The sequence below is a fragment of the Mastigoproctus giganteus genome, chromosome 2 (assembly GCF_048544385.1).
Source record: "Mastigoproctus giganteus isolate SK-2022 chromosome 2, ASM4854438v1, whole genome shotgun sequence".
Classification (NCBI taxonomy): Eukaryota; Metazoa; Arthropoda; class Arachnida; order Uropygi; family Thelyphonidae; genus Mastigoproctus; species Mastigoproctus giganteus.
Genome location: NC_143576.1, coordinates 192,201,832 through 192,220,584, shown reverse-complemented (window position 1 = coordinate 192,220,584; position 18,753 = coordinate 192,201,832). Strand labels below are relative to the sequence as shown.

Sequence of the window (18,753 nt, the reverse complement as noted above, 5' to 3'; positions counted from 1 at the left end):
GAACTTAAGCCTCTCTTGGTAAGAGAATCCCTTCATTCCCTTCACCAATCTTGTTGCCCTTCTCTGTACACGCTCAAGCAAATCTACATCCTTCCTAAAATGAGGCCTCCAGACCTGTACACAGTACTCAAGGCGTGGCCTGACCATTGCCTTATACAGAGGGACAATCACCTTTTCTCTGATAGCAAAATTCCTATATATCATTGACAAAACCCCATGACCTGCCCTGGCAGCCTGTCTGCATTGCTCAGAAAACTTCATATCTGACTGCTCAATTACTCCCAGGTCTTTCATTTTCTACCACCTTAAGTGTAGTACCACACAGTTGGTACGTTTCTCTGGGGTTACTTCTACCCATATGCAATACTTTGCATTTGTCAAGGTTAAACTTCAGTTGCTACTTCTCAGCCCATATGCCCAAATTTTCTAGATCCTGTTGCAGTAGCACACTGCCATTACTGTCATTAACAACCCTGCCAACCTTTGTATCATCTGCAAACTTCGACACTAAGCCTGATATACCTTCATCAATATCATTGATAAATATACAAAACAACAGTGGACCCAACACCGAACCCTGTGGGACTCCACTAATAACATTAGTACACGAAGAGCAGCACCCATTGATTACCACCCTCTGTCTTCACCCGCTGAACCATCCTTTAATCCATTGTAGCAATTTACCCTTAATACCATTCTGCTCAAATTTGTACAGTAGTCAAATTGGAGTTTAATCTCAAATTGTCAGACCTTGACCATTTTTGAGATTAAAACATTGCGAAATATATAACTTTTCTCCAATAACTAACAAAAGAAAGGATTTTCTAGCCAAGAGTGGCATGGATTTTTGAAGATTATCTCAGAAAGTTGAGAAATAGAAAGCACCTTTTTTAAATACAAAGATTTATATATACATTTTTTAGCTTAAGTGAAGGTGCTCGTGAGCACCGACTTTAGGAGTCACAAGTAAAATTTATTTTTTAGAGAGCAAAGTGGTGCTCGCGAGCACCAGGTTAAGAACCCCTGCTCTAAGGACTAATTTATTTGCTGCATAAATGGTTTATTTTGTTTAAAACCCTTAAGTCACTGTTAATTTTGGAAAAAAATCATTATTTTAAAATTTTCATTATAGACTTAGATTGCAACTCATCTTCCATGCATAAATCACCAAGTGTTATTGATATTTAATTACTTTTATTTTACAAGGGTTATAGACATGTAAACGTGTATAGTGTCTTATATAGGGCAACTGCTGGAATGGCAGTTCAACTCCGCCTTGGTACAGGTAGAGTTGAACACCCCTCTCAGCTATAACTCCTTTTTGCCAGCCAGAGCATGGAGTACTGATACCTTTTATCAAATGCTAAAAATACCCACTCAGATTTGCTGACAATTTCTAGCTTATGGTTCCTTGCCAATGCATCTGCATTACACTGAGGCAGGTGCACTGGTGTCTCAGTGTACTGCAACTTGCATACTTCCCTGAACCCTATTAAAAAACAAAAAACAATAAAAAAATAATACTAATTGTGATATAATTTTATTATAAATCTGTTATGATTACAATCCATTATCATGTAATTTTATAATCACCCCCCCCCCCCCCCCAAAGAAATGGCTAACAGAGTAATAATGGGCTCTTTTGGTGTCCAGGTTATATGCCGATCAGTCAGTGAGGTGTGTGTGCGTGCGCGCGCCTAACTGGATTACTTGAGTTCATAATTTGCAACTTTTCCCCCGAAATAGTCTACGGTTCCATCGATAATGCAATGAAGATGTGGCAAACTGCTGTGAGTGCATCATCTTCTTTTAATTGCAAATTATAGAGGGGGAAAAAAAAAAAAAAAAAAAAAAACTTATTTCTATTTTCTTAAGCTAATTGGATGTAGCAATTTCATTAAGATAAGTCAAAGAACATAAGAAATGAAAAATGGGAAAATCATTAGTAATATCAGTAGTGGCAGTGTGTATAATACATCAGGAGCCAGCTCCTGTGGTAAATTCAGCATCCAGGACCCTTAATACAGAATTTCATTTTCTTAATACATAAGAAATGAAAAATGGGAAAATCATTAGTAATATCAGTAGTGGCAGTGTGTATAATACATCAGGAGCCAGCTCCTGTGGTAAATTCAGCATCCAGGACCCTTAATACAGAATTTCATTTTCTTTGTTATTTGTTTGGTGTTAAACTGTATCAGCAAAAGTATCGATTCTTGGCAAAGTGCTAGTCATCATATTGCTCTCCTATTTTAACTACTGATCCTCAAAAAGAAGTGAAAGCCTGTCTTTTACTGCTACTTTTCTTAATATCAGTAAACTCTGCATCTTAGGCATTTATTATGATACAGTATTTAGCCTTTTTTATTGTTATATTTACCTAATATTAAAGGATATCATTTAGGTAAGAATTTCAAAAATGTTCTGAAAGCCACTCAGTGAAATGCCCCGCTTCACACATACCCAATTCAGAGCAACAGTATTGCTTGACAACAAAGTGTATGTTCTTTTTAATTTATAAATGCTGCTTGATGAACCCCCCATCCCCACAATTCTGACTTCACATTAGCTGGCATGGGACAAACTAATTAAAATTGCATGTGCTTTATTGTTCTCAGTAATTAAACATTGTGATCAACAAATGAAATATTTCCAATCTGCCTTCAGAAATTCGCCAGTTTTTACACATTCTGCTTGATACATAATCACTTACCTTGGCTATTCAGAAATGATAGAGAAAAAGTCAACTTTCCTTTCAGAATTAAGTGTACAGGTGAGCTTGTGGCTATTAAATAACGAGACTGTTGCAATAATACAGTCCATTCCGGTTATTTGGGACACATCGGGACTAGTGCATTTTGGCCCGATTAAGTGGCTGCCCCAATTATCTGAAGTTTCACGTAAATAGTCAAAAATACAATGTATCCCCCCCCCCCTTTTTTTTTTTTACAATTGGTTCACTGAACAATCAAATCACGTTACGACGAACTCAACATAGTAAAGTACTGTTCACTATACGATGTGCAGTAAGCGCCAGTCATTGCGATCACGTTTGTGAATTTAATTTTAATTCTATTAAACAGCGATTCTAATTAGCGAAAATAGGAGGAATATTATCCACAGGCTATAAGATATATTATAAAGCAAAGATATATTAAGCACAAATTTACCCTTTATTACCTTACCAATTAAAAAATACGTGAAAATCGGGAGAATATACGTGATAATCGGAATAATTAATACGTACTGTAATATGTACATGCCAACTAGTTGTCATTTCTGTTCACTGACATTTGTGGGTGGGGGTTAAAATTCAAAACAGTAAAAAGATAAGCAATCAATAACAAAGAACACCGCGCGCACACAAACTGCAAGTAACACGATACGTGCAAGTGAGAACGGAGTAACGAGTTAAAAAGCTTTAAAAATAGGAATGAAGAGAAGATCTGAAAATTAATTTTTTTATTTGATTGAAGATTTCATGGAAGTGTAAACACATTTTACCATAATAACCCACAAAATTCCAGCTGTCATTATTATCGCAAATTCAATAAGATCGAGTTTACTGTCCGTTTATGATAACTTTCACTAACAGAAAAGCCCAATAAACAGGTGACTGCTAATTGTTTTTATTGTTTTATGGTTGTGACCTCCAGAATTTCGACCGAACCACGTGGTACTGTCGGAGACAATCGTAGGGTAATCTCCAGTGCTGCGGTCTCCTGCCCCGATTAAACGGCATGCTGTCCCAATTAAGCGAAGTAAACCCTGCCTATTTTCTCGATTGGTTTTTGTTTTTTAAGATTTGCCCCGATTAACTGGTGGCCCAAATAACCGGAATCCACTGTATAATAAAATATTTAATACCTTACAAGTTATCTCCGTCAAAATAATTGCCTTAGGCTTGAAATATGGAACAGTGCTCACACACTGTTCCGTAGGTTTCTTCGAAGTACAGAAACAATTTCTGGAAGTTGTCTTCTGTTGTAATCTCTTTTAACACTTCAGTTGTACTTTTCTGAATGTTATCAGTAGACTGAAAATGGGTTCCCTTAAGTACACTTTTCAGTTAAGGGAGGGAAAGAAGTCAGAAGGGGCTAGGTCTGGCGAGTAGGGTGCATGTTCACGCAATGCACCCTGCTTGCAAAAGGAACTGCTTTTTGCCTAGAAACTGGTGAACAGAGAGAGTGTGTTGTGTGCTGGAGCATTGTCTTGATGGAGCATCCAATCATCCTTCCACAATTCAGGTTTCTTTTTTTTTTTTTTAATTTTTTCACACGGCCTTATCAGAACTTCAATAGTATGTTTGATTGACATTCTGATTTGGTGGGTCTTATACAGCTATAATAATTCCTTTAATATCAAAAAAAAACAAGAAACATGGTTTTCATTTTTGATTTTGACATTCTTTTTTTGGTTTGGGGGATTATTTCGTCTTCCGTTGACTGTCTTCTAGTTTCTGGGTTGTACTGGAACAGCCAACTTTTGTTGCAAATTTTCTGTTTCTTCAGTTTTTGTCAAAACATCTTCACAAACTTGTAGTCTTTTCATTCTTTGATCTTCATTCGAAATTTTTGGCACCATCTTGGCACACCTTTTTCATGCCTAAATTTTTAGTTAAAATTTGTCTGACTGTTTCTTTGTCCATATTGGGCACTGTTAAAATTAATGTTAACCATCCTAATGCTTGAACAGTGATCACTTCTAATCAGTGTTCTTACCTGGTCTACATTTTCATCAGTTTTCATGGATACCAGACGGTCTAGTTGTTCATCCTCTTCCACATTCTGTCTTCCTTCTAAAAAATCTGTTATATCATTCAAACATGTGAGCTCTTTTCATAGTATCTTCCCATAAACTTTCCGTAGCAATTCATAACTTTCAGTTGGCATTTTGAGGTTGATTCGTTTGATTCTTTTGTCTGTCCTTTTTCTGGCAAACTGCAGAAACAAAAAGTAATGAAAACCTGCCTCACTAAGTGAATGAGCATTTTGTAATGTAACTTGGCAAACAACTAGGAAAGGTTCATGGTCAATTGCTGTACCTTTAATATAGTTAAGGAAGGATGTTATGTGGTTGTTTTCCACTAAGAATATTACTATATTTAATACCACTCTTATACCACATGAACTACTATATATTAAGGTAACGTTTAAGGTACCTTACCAATACTGATCAGACCATGCTGTTCGGGATCCTCCAACAGCATGGTCTGATGATGGGTATCGGTAAGGTACCTGAAATGTCACCTTAATGTGTAGTAGTTTAGGTGAATAGCTTAATAAACTGTATTATTAATTTCACGTGGTTATAAGAGTGGTATTAAATATAGTAATAATCTTTCTTGCTGTACCTTTGTTTCACAGATGGTGCTTGGTATGTTTAGTGGCTATGCGTGAAGTCTCATTATTTAATAGGCACATGTCATAATGACTATAAAGTCCACCTTCTTGCAGACCTTTTAGGTTCCACAAGACTACTGTGTGACACTGGTTTTGATACTCTTGCTATCAAAAGTAGTGTCATACATTGCCTAGGTATCAGCATGATTAGTGAAAGTCAACAACAAACATCAGCCTATGTCACACAATGGTTAATCGTGTGAAATCAGTGTTAGAATTATTTCTAGCGGCAAAACTTTCTCTTTTTCTTATTTATTACTTTCCCTGGCTTAAGTTACCTTAAAAGAACTGCTACATCCAGTTAGGTTGGGAAAATGGGATTAATTTAATAAAATTTTTATTTCTAATTTTTTTTTTTTTTCATGAAAACTCCAAACACGAAAGGTATCAAAACCTATAGTACTTAGTACCGTGCATGCGTTGAAGGAGAAGTATGGGGGGAGGGGGGTGCCGGAAACTTTGCTATAGAGACTAAACATGGGTTTCACCACTTCAAGCCTCCAATAAGCAAAGTGGTGGTATTTCACCGGTTGATGAAAGTCATCTACCACCTACATTTCTGTTCTAATTGGCAATTAAAAAGATGCCAATGTACTTATTCATGAAATAATCAAGTACGTTGGATCACAGTTTTTCTTGCCTGCAGTTATCTTATCAGTGGAGATGACTGCAATAAAATGCTGTTGAGTGATGTGTTGCACATTGATGCATCTGGCCACAGTCCTCAAGATCTCTCTATCACTATCATATCAAGCTGATTAACAAAATGCAAACATGTTCTTTGTCTTAATCATGTTTTAAGATTAATATGTTTCTTGTTTTCAGTATTTTTGTTTTAGAGTGGTTTTCTTTTATGGCTTTAACAAATTAAGTGGAATGTTGTCCTTTATACTTACCTATACTTGTTTTTTTAACTTCCATAATTTTAACAGTGCATAAATTATTTTAGTAGTTTTAAATATATAAATTTATTTAATCACTGAAATTGCATCTCCTTTAGCAGCTTTGTAAGAAATAATTTCAATGAACACAAGTGGTTACTTTTATTATAAAAGTAGCTTTTCCAAGTGTAAAAACTGATATTTGCTTTAATTTTCCTTTTAATTTTTTTTCCCTTTAGAATTAACATCTGACTTTTTAGCAATTCTTGACAAATGTCCAAGTCGATTAAAGCGTAAAATTATGAGTGGAAACCCAAAGGTAACGATCAGTAATTTTTGTAGTTTAGACCATATATTTCATAATTTGAAGAATGTTCAGAATTTAAATGAATAAGATATTAAAGTTGACATGACCAGTAAGGTTGTGAGAGTACCCTTTGTATGCTGAATGTGATGAGATATCTGTATGAATTATAAAAAATATAGTTTTCACATAAGCAGTTTTTACTTCATAGTATATTTTTTATGTCCTGTATTAATATAAAAAAAAAAAAGTATGATTGAGTTGAATGTTTTGTGACATTCTATTCACATTAGAAGCTTATATATGAGTTTTATGAATATATAGAGGGTGTCTCAAAAATATTGGTACAAACGTTTAGGGGAGTTAGGTAACATCTAAAGGAATGTTAATCGCATAGGGAACCCATAACCGGAAACATCACGGGAAAGTAGTAGCAGAGGCACAAGAAGCAGAAATGACACAAGACAGTAATTAGTGGCAAACATTTATTTGACATAATATTAACAATGGAGTACGAAATGGATGCATTTCATGATGTTACAACAGATGCTCGAAGTTCCACCATGAGACGCGATGCATGCGTGACACCGATGCAGCATGGATTGGCGGACACGGTCAAACATACCTGGAGTTTCTTTGACAGTAGCAGCAGCGCAGACGAGTCTCGCCACGAGATCCATCTCCATCTCCACAGGCGATTCATACATGATAGATTTGAGGCCCCCCCCACAGAAAGAAATCAAGGCTTGATAAATCAGGTGAGCATGGGGGGGGGGCCAGGCAACGGGTCCACCATGGCCAATCCATCGACGCCCAAAACGCCTGTTCAAATGGTAACAAACACACCTTCCATAATGGGCAAGCGCCTCATCATGTTGAAACCAAATGTTGCATCTCACATTTGCTGGAACATCGTCAAGTAACCCTAGTAGAACTTGTTCAAGAAAGATCCAATATTTAGCGGAGTTCATGCGGGATGGTAACAGGTATGGGCCGACTAAGCAGTCACCGACCATACCTGCCCACATATTTATTGCGAAGCGATGTTGTGCTGCATGGAGGCGCACACCGTGTGGGTTGTCGTGAGCCTACACGTGAGCATTGTGCTGATTGAATAAGCCTTCCCGAGTGAAATAAGCCTCATCCGTGAACAAAACATAGGCTGGAAAATTCAAGTCTTGAACACTTTCTTGGAGAAACCACTGTGCAAAAGCCACACGTGCAGGATGATCTTGGGGGAGCAGTAACTGAACCCTTTGGAGATGAAAGGGGTGTAAGGAATCGTAGTGCCAGACACGCTGTACACTGCAACAAGACACTCCCAAGGCAGAGGCAACGGCACGTGTGCTGGTAGTAGAATTATTCTGGATGGCATTCAACACATTTTCTTACATGGTGGGAGTTCACGTTGAACGTGGTCTCCCTGCACTATTCCTGTTACCTCTAAATGACCCATAATCGCACAAATTTTGATGCCCACGTGTAAACAAACAGTGGTCCGGTACATGTCTGTCTGGGAAACATTCTCCATAAATTCGTTGAGCGGCTTGTCCATTGCCTTCTGCTAATCCGTACACTAGGTGCATGTCTGCCAGCTCACAGTTCATATATCGATGCATGCTCTTTGTGCGGCGACTACCGCGCCATCTACTGACTTACGGTGATGTTTCCAGTTGTGGGTTCCTATGCGATTCAAATTCCTTTAGATGTTACTTACCTCCCCTAAACGTTTGTACCAATATTTTTGAGACACCATGTATAAAAGTAACCCTCGTATAACACAGTAGTTAGGTTCCTATAAAATCTCATGTAGTGGGGAAACTGTGTTATATGGGATTAAGAACCAATAAAAAAAGGGGGTTATGTTCCAAAGGCTAACAAAAATACAGCATTTTTTTTATAACTATCAGAAACTTAATTTTCATTAAAAATAGTAATAACTGAACAAACGTCTTACAAACTGTGATACATATATGTCAGATAATGTACGTTCATTTAATTTTCTTCCTCTTTGTTGTTGGTAAGCACAATCAAATGAGAACCTTTTCTTTGTTGCAGAATATCTTTACTTTATGAACTTTTTTTTCTGCAGCTTCTGCTCTCTTTAAAAAATCATTAATCTGGGTTTGTTTGCTTTTGCTTGATAGATCTTTGTAAATTTCTTGGTATGGAGCTAAGCATTTTTGAAGCTTCTTTTGAACTTTGTGCTCTTTTCAGTCGAAGGAGCTGCATTCAGAAAATAAGATTCTAATTGCTCAGCTAAGTTTATGCCTTCCCGTACGCTTTTTGGTATAAAATTTGGGACTTCAGTATTTTCATCTTCTCTATCATCCTTTGAATTGATTTCGTTTACCTCTAATGCCATTTCCACCAAATCTGCCAGCCTCTTTTTTTCTACCAGTAATTCTTGAATATCTTCAGTAATCATATCATCAAAACCTTCCCCTCTTACTGACTTAGCAAGTTCTAGTATCGCACTGATTCTGTTTTCTGCCAATTCAATCATATTTATTGAATGAACAGACTCTGGCCATATATTTTTCCAACACGCATTTAATGTTGATGGCTTTACTTCTTTGAGCGATAAAGCTAAGATTCCGATACAGTCCACATTGAAAATATCTTTTGAGCGGTGCTTTTTTGCTTTCCCTAAGGGCTGGAATTTAATTCACAACAAAGAAATTATTCCAATATGGTTCTTAAGAACAAAGTGTAATAATAGATACCCGGAAAAATTTATAAATAATCAAATAAAAACCAAAATAACCTTACAAAAACCTTAAAAATCGCCAACTGCATGTTTCGAAGTCAATTTTTTATGGTCTCAAACAAGCACAAGTTCAAAAGCACGTAGCGTAACATGGGGATTTCCCTTTATTTTTTTATTTTTTTATTTTTTTTTATAGCCGCTAGCAAGTCAGCAGTGGAGATTCACAAAAAAAAGAATGGAAATGTTGAAAAATTACATCCAACATAACAGGGTTCCCCCCCCCACACACAGAAAAGCTCAAAAAACCATTATGTGAGATTTGCCACAATTCTTTAACCATGTTAGAGCGAAACCATTTTATATAAGTACTGTGTTGTGCGAGGATTGACCCAATTTATCAATCGTGTTAGAATGAATGAAACTGTGTTTCATTCATTCTAACACAATTAGTGGGAAAAAAAAAAATTACAGGAAAAGCTTCCCATTACAGAATACTAGGAGAATGTAAAATCTTACTGGAAATATGAAACAAAATCACATACATACAACCTATTACAACTAAATAATAATTAATGTACTACAGTATTGAGTTAAAGTTAATATAATATGAATTATATTATCTCTATTAATGGTATAAAGATCTCCCAACTAAGGAGTCAGTATTGATTGCAGTGAGTCACTGAACCATAAGTCAAAATCAATATTAGATGAATTCAGTGCTGTTAGGAAAGTGATTCTTGAAAGTTGAGACTTCTGTAAGTTTGAGCAGAGGATTCGAGGACCTCTGAGATCCTGATCTCATAAAGTCGAGTACTTGGAGAAGAGGTCTACTCTTGTGATTTTAGGACCCAGACTTCTAGACCCTGAAGGATTTGGGCTGGATTTGGGAGTGGCATTCCTGGGAGTCCAACTCCCAGGATAGAGCTGAAATAATAGAGGTTGAACTTTCTGTTTGTCTTTATTGTGAGATCTAAAGTGGTCCAGTTTCATGCTCCAGAATGCTCACAGCACTTTTGAGTGCAGTTGCTGGACCTTTTCTTTGTAGGTTCTGATTTCTGTCCATTATTATCCCTAAGAATTTAACAAGTGAACAGACGGTAAGAATGATCCCTGAAAAATAGGGCCACTGATGAGCCAAAACATGACCACCTTGCCTAATATGACATTGGATCTCCACGTGCAGCCAAAACAACTTGTACCTGGCGAGGCATGGACACTACAAGATTTCTAAATGTCTTGTCGTATCTGGTACCAACAGGTCCTTGGTTGAGACACCTCAGATTGGAGTTGCTGTTCCAACACAAACTACAGATGCTTGATGGGATTGATGTCTCGGGAATTTGGAGGCCAGGTCAATAGCCAGCCCCCATTTTCAGCAGGGTTCGACATACTGTGTGTTGTGACACATTACTCCCGCCACCAGCAGTCCAATTATCAGGGAGTTGTTGCCACAGTTGCCCTTCTGTTGCCACGTACCATCCAGGAGAGCCTTCACTCACGTCGAGCACGCACCTCTGTAGCCAGGTGGGAAGGAGCAGCAGTGCATAGCACACGCTTCTTGATTAGACTGGTGTTCGAGCTAGTCACCACCAAATACAGAGGAAGCGGGAAGGTCAAGGGAATAACCACCGCATATTCCGGGAGCAATATGGCCTTAGTTGCTAATGCTCCTAAAAACCAAATAACAAACAACAAACAAACGTCGAGCATCGATGAGCAGTGGTTGTCCAACACCTTGCCCAGCGGTTTGTGGGTTTTCCCTCCTCGGACTACTTTTGGTAGGTACTAATCACGGCTGACCATGAGCATCCCACCAGCCATGCCGTTTCACTCACTTAAGTCCGCTGCCTTTCCCATCTGAAGAACACGAGAACACTAATTAACGGAGCTCAGTATCAGGTGTTTTTTATAGTATCCCAACCCGTTCACCTGCTGTTGCTTCGATTTGCATAACGACTCGCTGGTCATAATGTTTTGGCTTATCAGTATACATATATATATATATATATATATATATATATATAAAATGATGTAAGTATTAACCACTATAGTGCAACTGAGCATGAGGCTTTTTCTGCGCCAGCCAAATAAAACTATCTGTGTGTTTCACTCATCACATTAGCACTGATCCAGCTAACATTTGAATTTCATTTAAGCTGTCTGCCTCAATTAACCATGGAGGTAACTTATTCCAGTAATGAACTTGTTTTTTTTCATTATAAAAACACATGTGCCACTTTCCTGTGATCATCACTGAAGCCAAGACAAGTTGCTGGACAAAAGGAAACATCCTCCATTTTCTACCTCTTTCCCCAGAATTTGAATTTGTTAGTTCTAGTGTAACTGAAATTTATCTTATTCATTTTGTCATCCCTTTCAAAGCCGTATAGACCCCAATCAGATCCTCTCAGCAAGCACATTGCCTGTCTTTGAAGCTTTCAGGGAGTTTGTCTTTTTAAGCATTCTCCATAATATTCTAAGTGTTCTAAGTGTGGTCTTATATTTGGTTTATTATAGTAGAATTATAACCATTATAGGACACCTTAGGCACTTCTTTCTGCCTGTATCACAACCTTCAGATCCTTTACTTCATCTATTATTATTAATTCAACTTTTCCAAACGTATAAATTATTTTGAAGTTGCTGTTGTTTCACGTGTAAAGGCTTTGTTTTTTGCATTATAAAAACACAGCTGCCACTTTCCTGTGATCATCACTGAAGCCAAGACAACTTGTCTTCAAAAGTGAGCACATGGTTTGCTATTAGTGATTTTAAAAAAATTTGCTTGTTGAGATAGAGAAGTCATAATATCACTGTATAAGTCATTTGTAACACTTCATTTGGGACTGTGTCCAAGTATGGACACTGTACCAAAAAAAAAAAGCATATTTTCTTGAAGTGTTCGGAGACTATGAATGTGTGCTTTGGTGGTGGGGAGGGAATCTGAATGATGTCCGTAAGGCTCTGAGAGGGGATAATAAATAATGAATGAAACCAAAATATTTACAGTCAAATATGAGGAGAAAGTGACACAAATTCAAATTACAGAGAAAGAGATTTAAACTGGATTGTATGAAGTTTTCTTTAGCTAGGGAGTTGATGATTTGTGGAATACATTATTGCTATGAGTTTTTGAGATTTAGAGCATGGGGAAATTCAAAAGGTCAGTGCAATAAAAACACCTAGGTAGTATTTTTATTTTAGTATTAGTAGAATAGTAAATGCCGTAGGAAAGCAAGCTTGTAATGCATCAGACAAAAAAAAAAAAAAAACCCTTCCCATATCGCTTGTTCATCATCTCCAATAATTTGTCTAGTTCTTCCTCGAATTTATTCAAACTGTTCACTTCTGCAACAACAAAAGTTTGTTCCAACAGTCAACCACCTGGTGGCTGAAAGCAACAATCCTTCCTTAATTTGAGTTTGTGCTCTTCATTTGTTTAGTTTGAGAGAAAAATGCCATCAGCACTGAGCTTTCTCAGTCCATTCAAAGCTTTAAATACCTCAAACAGATTAAATCACCTTACAGGTGCCTAGTCTCCCAACATTTTAGTTTGTAGAACTGAAGTATTTCACTGTAAAAGCACCCTTTTGTTCTCCTCACCTGCCTTGCTACTTTTCTCTTCATCCAATCGAGCAGATCTACATCCTTCCTAAAATGAGACCTAGGATCCTGTATATAGTACTCAAGATCCATCACAACAATTTCCTTATACAGTGGGATTATTACTTCCTTATCCTTTCTAGCAAAATTCCCAAATATCATTGACAAAAAGCCCATGAGCTGTCAGAAAACTTTATATCTGACTGCACAATTACTCCCAGGTCTTTTTCATTTTCCACCGGCCTAGGTGTAGTACCACACAGTTGGTATGTTAATCTGGGATTACTATTACCAGTATGCAGTACCTTGCATTTGGAAGGGTTAATACCACCCCTGCCAACTTTTGCATCATCTGCAAATCTAGACACTAAGCCCGATCTAACGTCTTCATCAGTATTATTAATAAATATAGAAAACTACAATGGGCCTGGCACTGAACCATGAGGTCTCCACTAATAACATCAGTTCACGAAAAGCAGTATTCATTGATAACCATTCTGTCTTCTCCCACTCAACCATCACTTTATACATAGCATTAACTTGCCTTTAATGCCACACTGCTCCAGTTTGTACAGCAGTCTTATATGCATTAGTATCAAAAGCTTTCCAGAAATTCGAGTACAGTAAAGCATTGAAAATCAAAACTTCAATAATCTGAATGAGCCAGCATTTGTTTTTATTTATTTTTATTTTTTCTAATGCTGGTGCCATAAAATAATTACAGTAAGTGCCGGTTATTGTGATCACATTTGCAAATTGAATTTTGATTCTATTAAACGGCAATTCTAATTATCCACAGGTTAGCAAAATAAATATATACATTTACATACATAGCTTAATTAATATACATACAGTACTAACTAAACATGACACTTTATAATCTGTTATTCAAAACACTTTGTAATCTGATATTTCCATTCACTGGCTTTTTTTTTTTTTTTTTTTTTGGAGTTGTAAAATCAAACAGTAAAAAGAGATAAATTGCAACTAACAATACACATAAGTGAAATACAGAGTAAAAAGATTCTGAACAGTTTTTACAGATTTTTATTTTACTCTACTGTAGTTTTCTTTGTCGTTTAAACGCCAGTAGAAATTTTACCAATTGAATCACACTTTCAAAGGGAAAAAGCTGGTCTTTGTTAGTAAAATTTAGTAGCTTGGAAAGTCAACCATAACAGACATTAAAAACAACAAGGAAAAAATTTTAAAGTTCGCATCTGAAACTTGATTCAGATGCTGGGGGGGGAGACTACGAGAACAGCTAATGCCCCATCTCTCGAAGATGCTGTTTATTTGTGGTTCACAGAGAGATGAAGTTTAGGAGAACCCATATCTGGATCTTAGTTGTGTGAAAAGGTGCTGAATTTTAACAAAAAAATTTTTATTCACATTTTAAAGCCAGTGTTTTTATTTCTAAACTTACTGAATTTATAAAATTTTCTTTAGTCTCGAGAACAGTATTTTTGATAAGTTCAAAAATCTGAACAAACCAGAAGTCCGACTATCACTGGTCCCAAATAGTTTGGATTATCGATGCTCTACCGTATATGATACCAAAATTATTTTTTGAATCCAGTTCCTTTGTTACTACAGCATAGTGTCCATTCAAATTGGTCAGACAAGATCTCACCTTAACAAACTCATGTGGGGACTAAGTATAACTACATTCCTGTCTAGATGATCCTTTAATCAGTGACGCCATTATTTCCCAGAACAGAAATTAAGTTAATCATACGCATCACCCTTTGTGAAGCGGAGATACATTTGCATATCTCCAGTCCATAGGTACCACCTCTAAATCCAAAGATGCTCTTATAATTATAGCTAAGGGTTTCCTTATCCTCTCCTTGCTTCTTCTTTTAATACAATTGGACAAGTGCCTTTTTTTTATGTTAAGTGTCAATGGTTTATCTTGCACTTTCCTCTCAGTTCTCACAAAATCATTTAGTTCCCTGTTAGAGTTAAAACTTCTGGCATCTCCTTCCCTAAAGAATTTCTCATTGTGAATGTATATGCAAAATACCTATTCAGTTTGTCAACAACCTAAGCAGGGTCATCAACATTTAAACCATCAACATCAAGTGGACCAATGTGATTCAACCCCTTCCTTCTATTGTTAATGTGCGTAAAGACGTCTTTGCTGCCTTTCTTTGCCAGAAACCTTTCATAATGTGCCGTAGCTTGCCTAACCTTCTTTGTGACTTGGTTACAGAATAGTTTGTCTATCATATTTGTCTGTATCACCTTGTAATTTATATGCATCCCATGCATTTTTCTTCTCTGCCACAAGTCTCACCAGTTCATCTGACACCCATTTAGGTCTAAGCACCCATTTAGGTCCTTGAACAGTTGGTATTAAGAGACTAGTAGCTTCTATACTTCCTTGAATGATATTCATTTAGAATTTGTTATTGGCAGCATCATCAGTTGGTCCCACTGCATAGAATTTAAACCCTTACTTTTGTTAGGATGTAGTCACCCTTTTGCAAAAGCACTTCCCTTTACCTTTGACAGTAGTTGTCTTTAAGTAAATCTCAGTACACTGGAATCACAGCCACTCAGCGGGTTTTAACTAACCTGCAGATTTTTAATGCACAAAGAATTGCTGCTGATAATAAGATTAAGCATATTGTTTCCTCTTGTTACCTCTCCAACATGCTGCTGTAGAAAACAGTCATCCAATAAATCCAAAAGTCTTGCTAGTGTGTGTGACCAACCCAAAGGTTCTGGTCAGTAACTGAAAAGTTAAAATCCACCATTATAAGCCATTCTGATTTACTGGCCTACTCTATTTCTCTGTATAATTATTTGCTTATCGCAGGTCACCCACGACACCTGGATGCACTTCTTAACTAAGAGCATAAGGAGAGTCTTTACATGCAGATAGAATGGACAAGCAAGCGTGAATGTCTTATTATGGGTAACTTTAATCTGCCCCAGATTGATTGGAATAAGTGAGAGTGTAACTCACGAAGGGGAAAAACTTTTTTGAATAAACTGGATGATTATTATTTGTACCAGCATGTTAGAGAAAGTACGAGGGATGAGAATATTCTTGACCTCAACATTACTAATGAATCAGATGACATCACAGGGCTTACAGTACAGGATCAGTTGTCAGGATGTAAAATCACAAATGCCAACAACACATACATACAAATAAGAAAATATTGCTGGAGGAGGAGGAGGATGCCGAAATGGATCACTGCAGAGATGGCCAGTCGAATAGGGCAGAAAAAGATAGCATGGGATAGTGAGAGAGAGAGAGATGAAAAGCACTGAAGCCTACTGAATGGGGATGAAGAAATTTTCACATATGTGAATACAATAAAGAAGAAAGCTAATCAGATCAGACCCTTGTGCACTGTTTTGAGAAATTATTAAATAACCCAGCTGATGTTGCAGATGAATTGAATAGGTACTTTCATCGTTCTTTACTGACAAAAGACCCTTCGACTGAGAAGAGGCTGTGCCAGTTAGGCTGAGACAAATGAAATTAGCGATTTCTTAATTATAGATGCTTGTTTATTAGAAAAACTTTTGAGCATAAAGGCAAGTAAGGCTTCCCGAGTTGATAGCATATACCCGGTAGTTTTGAGGGCAAGCACGAGGGAGTGTATTGAACCATTGAAATTAATTATGAGGGAATCATCAGACTCAGGAAAAATTCCTTTGGCTTGGAGAAGTGCCACTTATTGCCAGTACATAAAGCAGTTCTAAGAGTGAAGTTGGAAACCACATACCAGTTAGTCTGACTTCAGTGGTAGAAAAAATCTTAGAGGCAATGATTAAGAATGCAATCCAGGGACATTTAGAGGGATATGGCATTCTGAAGGACAAACAATATGGTTTTGTTAAGGGGAAAATCATGTTTAACTAACTTAGTAGGCTATGTTGACACAGTTACTCATGATTTGGATGTAGGAAATAATTTTAACATAGTTTATTTTGACTAAGGCGCATAACCTAAAACGATGTAACCCGATATAACCTAAAACGATGCCACCTTAAAAATTTTCTGTTTATTCAGAAATGGCTGTGTATTATGATGCTAAGCACTTTATATACATAGTCCATAGTTTATTTTGATATTAGCAAGACATTTGACTCGGTTTCTCTTGAGAGGTTACTGTATAAGCTTTAACATGTTAGGATTACTGAAAAGATCGTAAGATGGCTTACTGAGTGACTGCAGGGCAGAGGGTCGTGATTAATGAATATTCATTAACTAATGCATGAATATTGCAAGAACCAGTCCTTAAAGTGGGTCCTTCAAGGATTGGTTCTTGAACCACTGTTGTTTTTCATTTTCATAAATGACGAAGGGATAGAAGGTGTGATGATTTGCAGAAGGTGTAAAGATTGGCAGAGCCATTAATGATCAGTGCCAAGCAGTGCTCATTCAGGATGACTTGAACAGACTTCAAACATGGTCAGAGACGTGGCAGCTATGTAGTAGTAGTGGCATGGCATGTGATGCAAGAAAGCAAGTGTATGAGCTTATGCAGCATCAATATAAAAAAAAAAAAAAAAAATTCACACAACCATTCCCTCTAAATGTTTGTTCAGTTCCTCCTTAAATTTATTTAACCTATCAACTTCCACGACAGATGGAAGTTTGTTGCAGCAATTAACCACCCGCTGGCTAAAGGCAAATTTCCTCACATCTATTCTACATCTGTCTTTCGTCAATTTGAATTAATGCCCCTTTAGGTTCATAATCTGAACAAGTGGAAGAATTCCTTCAGAATTCAGTGTGCTCATTCAAGGCCTTATACACCTCAATCAGATCACCTTGCAGGTGCCTAGGCTCCAGCCACTGCAATTTGCAGAACTTAAGCCTCTCTTGGTAAGAGGATCCCTTCATTCCCCTCACCAATCCTGTTGCCCTTCTCTGTACACGCTCAAGCAAATCTACATCCTTCCTAAAATGAGGTCTCCAGACCTGCATGCAGTACTTGAGGCATGGCCTGACCATTGCCTTATACAGAGGGACAATCACCTCCTTTTCCCTGCTAGCAAAATAATTCCTATATATCATTGACAAAACCCATGACCTGCCCTAGCAGCCTGTCTGCATTGCTCAGAAAACGTCATATCTGACTGCACAATTACTCCCAGGTCTTTTTCATTTTCTACCACCTTAAGTGTAGTACCACACAGTTGGTACGTTTCTCTGGGGTTACTTCTACCCATATGCAGTACTTTGCATTTGTCAAGGTTAAACTTCAGTTGCCACTTCTCAGCCCATCTGCCCAAATTTTCTAGATCCTGTTGCAGTAGCACACTTCCATTACTGTCATTAACAACCCTGCCAACCTTTATATCATCTGCAAACTTCGACACAGCCTGATATACCTTCATCAATATTATTGATAAATATACAAAACAACAGTGGACCCAACACAGAACCCTGTGGGACTCCACTAATAACATTAGTTCACGAAGAGCAGCACCCATTGATTACCACTCTCTGTCTTCTCCCCCTCAACCATCCTTTTATTCATTGTAGCAACTTACCCTTAATACCATTCTGCTCCAATTTGTACAGTAGTCTTCCATGTGCAACAGTGTCAAAAGCTTTTCTGAAATACAAGTATATGATATCAAAATTATTTTTTGCATTAGTTCCTTTGTAACCACATCATAATATCCTATCAAAATTGTCAGACAAGACTTTCCCTTAACAAACCCAAGGTGTGTCTGAATTATTGCTGCAGTCTTGTCTAGACGATCATGCAATGCATCTTTAACCGGTGACTCCATTATTTTACCCAAAACAGAAGTTAAACTAACTGGTCCGTAACTACTCGTGTCACCCTTTGATCCCCCCCTTTGTAAATTGGGGAT

At 37.2% G+C, this 18,753-nt stretch overlaps 1 protein-coding gene across 1 annotated transcript in view; it reads left to right on the top strand.

Moving 5' to 3' along the window:
* The window catches only part of LOC150089867 (uncharacterized), a 180,381-nt gene that overhangs the window by 149,947 nt on the left and 11,681 nt on the right, over positions 1–18,753 (top strand). Inside the window, exon 9 of the mRNA XM_090389681.1 lies at positions 6,523–6,602. Coding sequence (XP_090245807.1) covers positions 6,523–6,602 — 80 coding nt within the window. The remainder of the gene's footprint in view (positions 1–6,522; positions 6,603–18,753) is intronic.